The following is a 7,610-nucleotide window of genomic DNA, read 5'->3' as shown; positions in this document are numbered from 1 at the left end:
TTTCTTTTCTTTTGAGGGTTAACTAAGTTGTGGATTCTTCAGGGCAGCCCTGACCTGACCCCATACTCATCAAGATTTCCTTCTTAAAATATGCTGTATTTCCTAAAGTCATTGATCTAGGATTGGGAGAGACCAAAGAGGTCATCTTTTCTGGGGTCTCCATTTTACTTTTGAGGAAACCGAGTTCCAAATAGGCTAAATGACTTCCAAAAGCCATGCAGTTAATGACAAGTTGGGGATTTGAAGCCAACCCCTCTGATTCCAGGGCAAGTATTCCTTGCGCTGCACCAAGCTGTCCCTTAAAATGGCAGCTCCTTTTGGACAGGGATACTTTCTTTTTTTTTTCTTTTTTCTTTAGTCTGCCAAAGCCTACCACTGCATTTTGAATATGGCAGAGACTTAATAAATGTTTGTGGAAATTGAATGTTGGCTGAGATTCTTCTGGGAATATTATATTAAAAGGAACTGGGAAGTGGATCTGCATTGCAGGCATCCCTGAGGCCTAGGGTTTACTAAAATAATAATAACAAGAACCAAAGAGTTTAAGTACAAAGGGCTTTTTATTGACATTGTAAGAAACATTGTTTTTCTTTGTTATGAAAGAACTAAGTGGTTCTGAAAGCAAAACTCCAGGGGTTCTGTCCATGGTGCTATAAACCCTTCAGTTTGATGGGAGGCTTTAAAGCATCCCATCACAACTGCAGGTTTATCCAAAGGAGGACCAAAGGCCCTGTAATACCCCAACACTAGTCCTACGATACATAAATGTATTTACATTTTTAAAAGAAAGGATTACACACTTTATTAAAAAAAAAACAACTAAAAAGAAGGGGGGGTTTGGTGGGGGAGGGCTGGGGGGTTATCTTACACACATCTGCAAGATACACAAAAGGAAACTCTTCCAGAGAACATTCAGACAGGTAAACAACCAGCATCAGAAGTTTACCCAATGGATCAGATTATGGGAAATAGTGTGTGCTCTTGGCTGACCAATGAGGGCACTCTCCATGCGCTCACTGGGCAAAATGTCTTGGTCCCTCTTGTTGACAATATTAACATAAAATAAGGCACATACATTGTAAGAATGGAAACACTGTTGGTTGTTGAAGAGTCCAAGTCTGAAAATGTGAGTTGGCCTAAATCAATTCTTCTTCTTTCTTCAAAGAGACAGAGATGGTTAAACAGAAGTACCACTTGCAGACCTTCCTTGGAGCCAGTGCTACGCTGAGCCTGGTCTCCTCAGCCTCATACCTCCCTTAAACACCGACTCTCCAAGGCAGAAAGGACACAGGATGCTGCAGCTGGGGGAAGGGGGTGGGAAAGGTCTGATAATTGGACACGCTGAGCAATGGGGAGGGGAAGGCTGGCCTGTGAGAGCTGGCATGCTCTAAGATAACCTCAAAAGTACCTTCCTAATACTGAACTGTACCTTGTTGCTGGAACTACCTCTCATGGATCATCCGTACTGGGATGAGGTAAATTTTTATCCCAGATGTTGGTGCTACTTGCAAGATGGATAGCAACTGCACATTGAACAAGGAGGAAAATAGATGAAAGATCTGTTTCCAATAAATAAAAAGAAGAAATGGTGCCCTGGATAACACAGAGAGGGGACTTCAGCTTAAAAAAAGAAGAGAAAAAAGGGGACCCTGATGATTCTAGCAGTTTTTCCAGATTTTTGTATGTCTGTGTGCTTATGACTATGGGCATCTGAAGAAAGTTTGAGCATGCTGTTTGGTTCCCAAAATGGAAATCTGCGTATGGGCTCTTTATCCTATGGGAAAGCATGTATGCTATAGGATAGCATAAAGGGCAAACCAAGAAAACCCTGTACACCATAAAAGGGTTCAAGAGTTCAAACAAACAAAAGCAAAAACCTGGCCAGGTGACTCTGATCCTAGCTGCCCCATTCTGTAGCTTGTTGATTGGCACCATTATGCAATGATCTCTCCACCCCATCAAGCTTCGGCTCTGTCACTGACCATAAGAGCTGGGACCTGCAAGACTCATATATGCTCCTGGGAGAACTCTAAAATCTGGAGATACAGAGATTTGCTCAGATGATCAGAGAGAGGCTTCACTCCAGGAAGGAATGCACTGGCTGGTTTTAGGGATAAGCGATGTTCTCTGTCAACTAATGTGCCATAAGGCCCTTTCCTCACCACACATCTCCTACCATTCTCTTGCATTCTGGGCCAAATGTGGCCACTACCTTGATTTCAAACAAAGCACTGTCTACAGAAATTTTAAAGGGTTGGGGACAGAGGAAGGAAATGAGGAGGGAGAAGCAGACACCTTTAAGTATCATGAACAATGGAATCCTACCCAATCTCTACTTTAAAAATGCTTGTCGGGGGCAGCTGGGTAGCTCAGTGGATTGAGAGCTAGCCCTAGAAACGGGAGGTCCTAGGTTCAAATATGGCCTCAGACACTTCCCAGCTGTGTGACCCTGGGCAAGTCACTTGACCCCCATTGCCTAGCCCTTACCACTCTTCTGCCTTGGAGCCAATACACAGTATTGACTCCCAGAAGGAAGGTAAGGGTTTAAAAAAAAATGCTTGTCTTGGACTGTGACATAACTGTGTGATTCTGGGCAAATCTCTTACTTCACTGCGTTTTAGTTCTTCACCTGGAAAATGAGGACACTGATTCTTTTTGAGGTCCCTTTCAGGTCCTTATCTATGATCATATCATCTGAAATCATAATTTATTGGCAGCTAGAATGCTTAAACCAATTAACAAAGGTATCCATGAGAGAAGTGGGGGTGGTAGGGGTGTGTGTATATGTGGAATCCTAACCTTTCTATTCTTCCTTTCACATTTCCTTTTTTTCTTTTAATTTTAATGGAGAAAGATAGGGAAAAAGTTACAACACTGACTCATGAGAATCCTGAGAGTTGGAAGGAAATTTGGAGGCCAACTAATCCAACTTATATCTGATTAAAATATTTTTAAAAACCCAAATCCTCTCTATGATACCCTGGATTGGGGTGGCAAGGTGGAAAGCAATGGAGCTCTCACTTTTACTTCTGGGGAGAGTTGAAATGGGATAGGGTTTTGCAGGTATTTCAAGGTTTTCCTGCCTCTTATTCTAATATCCTACATATTAAAAAAAAAACAATAACCTGAACAACTCATGTAGTATTTGTGCATATACAAGTATACTACAATGTGTATCAACTGCATGGGAGGAGTCCTGTAAAAAAAATCAGTTTCTGTCCAAAATAAAAATATAGATCCTACTCTACATTATGGACAAACTGAATATAAAATTTATTATTTTTCAAAACTGATGTGGCATTTAATAGATACTGGCAAAAAAATAAGAGTGTTCACACAACTGTTGTATATAGCTTCCATTGTACTTCCAAATGAGTTAAGCGATTTATACCCAAGTGCAATACAAAAAAAAAAAAGAAAAAAGAAAAAGTGATTTCCCCCCTCTTACTCTTTTAGAAATCCCTTAAAATAGAAGTTTAACATAGAAATACTCCTTCATGATTATAGCAGTTAACAGATGCTAAATACATGGCCAGCGGCAGGGGGAAGGGGGGCTTATTTGGATAACTTGAAATTCAGAGCTCTCTAAAAACAACTAATTTTCAGTCCTCTCCGGGCACAGTGGAGAGAAGACGACTCATGGATCATCCTCATTGATACTCTACTCAATAGCTTTAGTTTCAGTATCCACCAAACTTTCCCCCAATTATCTAACTGGGCTGCCATCTCTTTCCCTTTCTCTTCCTCTGGCTTAAGGGCTCAAAAACCAGAGGGATGTCTAAAAGTTAAGAAGAAAGATAGAGGAGGAAGAGGAAGAAAAACAAAGATACCTGAGAAGTACCATTGACACAGCCTCACTCATACACATTTTGATTCACAGACTGTCTAGGAGGGAAAAAAAAAAGCAAAAACCTGGAGAATGGTCTAGTTCATCTCTCAGAGTTCCCTTATTTCCCTGGGTCCATAAAAAGCGATAAAAAGTCTGCTATGGACTCACTTAGGGTGGGATGCAGGCCAGTGGATGAGAGAGGAGAAGATGCAGCAAGGCTGTTGGACACACCATCTAATACACCATTGGGGATCCCATTCTATTCTCTGCTTATTGTGCCCAGTGTAATCAAATTCAGAATGGTAAAGGGAAAATGGAAGCATGATCCTTGGGAAATCAGTCCTAACACTTGTGTGCCTTTTGAGTAACAGAAAATTATTCCATCGGGCTTTTCCCCAGACTTCTCTTTTGGAAAACATGCATATGACACATTTACATTGGTTTACATTCCCTAACCAGGTTACAGAGCGTTGGGGGGAAGGAAAAGGGACAAGGAAGAGGCGAATGGGTCTAACAATACTGATTCGAAATTGAAATGGAAGACAGTTTCTCCCTACAACACTTTAGGGTTTCTCAGAGTCCTTTTTCCATAAAAGGAATATACTTGAAACACATCCCATTCAGGTGAGATGAGATTACAAAAATACATACACAACTAAAAAGAATCCATTTCACCTTTGAAAATTCCTAAAGTTGTTTCTATTTTTTCTTTATCTTAATTTTCCCAACTTCTATTGCATAACTGCTAGAAACTTGCTTTCTTCTGCAAGGGAGGTCAGCAAAGAGCTCATGTCCCCAATCGCCATGTTGGTGGTGTTAACGGGCAAGGCGGGGAATGTCATAGATGCTCGTGGAGTGGTGAGGCGAGAGGAATTGTGGGAAAGATTCTGAATGATGCTCGGACTCAGGGCTCCTGAAATTAAGCTGGCATGGTCCCCATCATCTATGATGGCGTCAAAATCAATCTGAACCCCTTCCAGGCTGTTGCTGTCAAGGTTATCCACTGTGCTGGTCACCTGGTTAGCGCCTGGGGAGAGCAGCTCAGAGTTTTCGGTGCCAGCCCCCTGAAGCAAGCAGTTAGCTTCCGAAAGGGAGAAAGAACCCGTTTTCAGGTCTTGCTGACTAAAGCCCAGGGTTTGGTCATACAACTGACCAGAGTAATGTGGCACATTAGAGCAGAGCTGTTGGGACTGACCTTGGGTCTCCATCTTAATGCCATTGACCCTGCAGGTCTGATTGGCGTCACTGGCATGTCCTTGTTGTTGGGCGAGGCTATTCCTCAGCATGAGCTGCCGCCTTCCGCCCCCGTAGCTGGCATATGCTTGGTAAGTCTTTGCCAGGGCCAGATTCGATTGGGGATTCCCAATGCCATGGGACCCCGCGGGCACACAGCCCTCCGGCCCTTGGTAGGCGCCGCTTTGTGAGGTAGGACTGACCTGCCCTAACATCATCTGACTGGACCGACTGACAGTGGGGAAGTGAGTCCCTTCCGCCAGGGGCTGATTCTGGGGGCCATTGGCTAGGGCGCTGGGAAGCTCGCCTGGGGCCACCGCCATGCCGTAGTTGGGCTGGCTTCCGCTCAAGGGCAGGCCGCTGCTTCTCAGCTTCGGTCCCGGAATCAAGGAAGCGCAGGGAACGTCTAAGGCCCCGCCCAGGGCCGCCTGCCGATTTAGGCTGTCCCCGTAGGGCTGAGCCTTGGCCGACGCCAAATGGAAGGGAGTTCCGTTGGGGCCGTTGCTGCTTCCGCCGCTGTTGGGGAGCAGGTTCTCCGGCAGGCCGCAGGGACTGTTTTCCACCAGCTGCTGGTAGCCACCGGCTGGGGCCACTCCGTTCCTCAGAGGATGCTGCTGCTGGACGAGCACGTTATTGTACAAGCCAAAGGCTCGCGGCCGCGGGCCACACTTGAGCTTGGACGGGGACAGGTCGGCACTGCCCGAGCTCACTTCGTTCCACTGAATGGGCAGGTCGCTCTTGCTGCCTTCCGAACTGGCTGGCTCCGGCGCGTGGTACGGGGAGAGGGCGTGGCCGGCCGCCAGGTGGGGCTGCTCCAGCCCGAGGGGGCCGCCCGCCAGGGGGCTCCCGTGGGGCACTTTGCCGCTGTCGGGGACGCCGCTTGGGAAAGGCTGCTCGTAGCCGGTGTGGCCCTGAGCGTTCAGGTACTGCACCACATCGTCGGGCAGGAAGTCCTCGTCGTTGAGGCTGGCGTCGGGCTCCATGGGCAGGGACTCCAGGGTCACGTGCTCGCTGATGCTCGGGGGACACGGGGACGAGTAGAAGCCGCGGAACAGGCCGCCCTCGGGCCGCGCGGAGTTCTGGAGCGCCAAGGGCTGCTTTTCCACGGATGGAGGCAAGGCAGGAGGGTTAAAGCTATTGAGGCTGTTGACACGCTGAACCCGAGGCAGGGCCAGGCTCTCGGAGACCATCCGCACGGGGTCGCTGGCCCTTCTCACCCCGTTCCCCAGCACGTCGTGCGGCAGAAGGCTCCGCCGCCCGTAGCCGAGGGTGCCGCCGTCGCTGCACCTGCGGGGAGGGTGGGCCGGGGGGAACGGGGAGAGGCCGGCCTCCCTGCAGTCCCCCATCAGCGCCATCCTCGTCTTCAGGCTCATCCTTTCCATGTTGGGCAATGGGGTGGGAGGGGGCCCCCCGGTGGCCGCCGCGTACTTGGCCTTCAGCCGGTACTGCTGGGCAGGGGTGAGGCTCAGGAGGCTGGGCAGCCCGTCCGCTTGACTGGCCTCGCTGGAGCGGCGGGAGGCGTCCGTGGAGATGGGGTCGTAGGAGTCGGCCACGCTGACGTTCTGGGGCCGGCCCTCGGCCTGGGAGGCCTCGCTGGACCTGCGGCTGGAGAAGCAGGGGGAGATGCCCGAGGACCTGCGGCTGCTCAGGTAGGCCGAGCTGATGGTGCTGGTGTTGCTGTCCCTGCGGTTCAGCACGTTCAGCACCGTGACGTCCACGCTGGACAGCTCGTTCCTGCTGGGGAGGATCGTCATGGGCCCATTCACGCTGCAGCTGGGATTGGACTGTATTCCTGGGGAGAGAGCAGACAGCGCTGAAGGAGTGCCGGGAGCCAGCCCCCCCCCCCCAACACTCCCCGGGCGGGCGGGCCTTGGCAAGGACAGAGGGCAAGAGAAGAGACCCTGTTCTTGTGTGGGCTGGAGGGGGAGGAGTCAGGCCAGACCCCAGAGCCAGAAGGGACCTCAATCCTTCCGCAACAGGATCCTCAACAAACTACTCAAGTCATCATCAAATCTCTTCTTTAATACCTGCGCTGACAAGGAACTCACTACCTCCCAACACAGACCATTCCCTCTGGGGAGGGCAGATGGGGAGGGATCCCCAAATTTCACTTCTGATAGCTCCTACTTGGGGTTCCTAGTTCTTTTCGGGGGTCCAGGCTCAGCCCTCAAAGGCAGTTATTGTCAAGGAGCCTTTGCCACTGTGTGAAATCCTGGGGACTCAGACAGTGAGCCTCCATCTCTGCCCTCCAGGATTTGACACTCGTCCAGGAGAGGCAGGGACATATCCAGGTAGGCCATCCCAAAGTCCTTTAGGGCAGGGAAAGGAAGCAGCAGGTAGAGGGGGCCGGAAAGGCCTCGTGCAGAAGGGGGTGCCTGTGCCAGCCAGCCAGGGGCCAGAGACAGACGCAGGAACCAGAAGGGCTGTGCGGAGCACGGAGGGAAGTGATGCATGATACAGCTGCAAGGGCAAGCTGGGGCCCCTGCGTGAAGGGCTCTGAATGCCAGGGGAACTGAGAATTGACTCCTGTGTTCATAGGGAGTCGCTG

General features: G+C 49.4%; 1 protein-coding gene across 1 annotated transcript in view; it reads right to left on the bottom strand.

Annotated features, from left to right (window-relative positions):
* Positions 1 to 541: 541 nt before the first annotated feature.
* GLI3 (GLI family zinc finger 3) overlaps positions 542 to 7,610 on the bottom strand; it is a 266,586-nt gene continuing 259,517 nt past the window's right edge. The window contains exon 17 of the mRNA XM_056806255.1: positions 542 to 6,854. Coding sequence (XP_056662233.1) covers positions 4,561 to 6,854 — 2,294 coding nt within the window. The 3' untranslated portion in view covers positions 542 to 4,560. The remainder of the gene's footprint in view (positions 6,855 to 7,610) is intronic.

This window comes from Monodelphis domestica, chromosome 7 (assembly GCF_027887165.1).
Source record: "Monodelphis domestica isolate mMonDom1 chromosome 7, mMonDom1.pri, whole genome shotgun sequence".
Classification (NCBI taxonomy): domain Eukaryota; kingdom Metazoa; phylum Chordata; class Mammalia; order Didelphimorphia; family Didelphidae; genus Monodelphis; species Monodelphis domestica.
The sequence above is the reverse complement of the archived record's forward strand: the minus strand, read 5'-3'. Positions and strand labels throughout refer to the sequence as shown.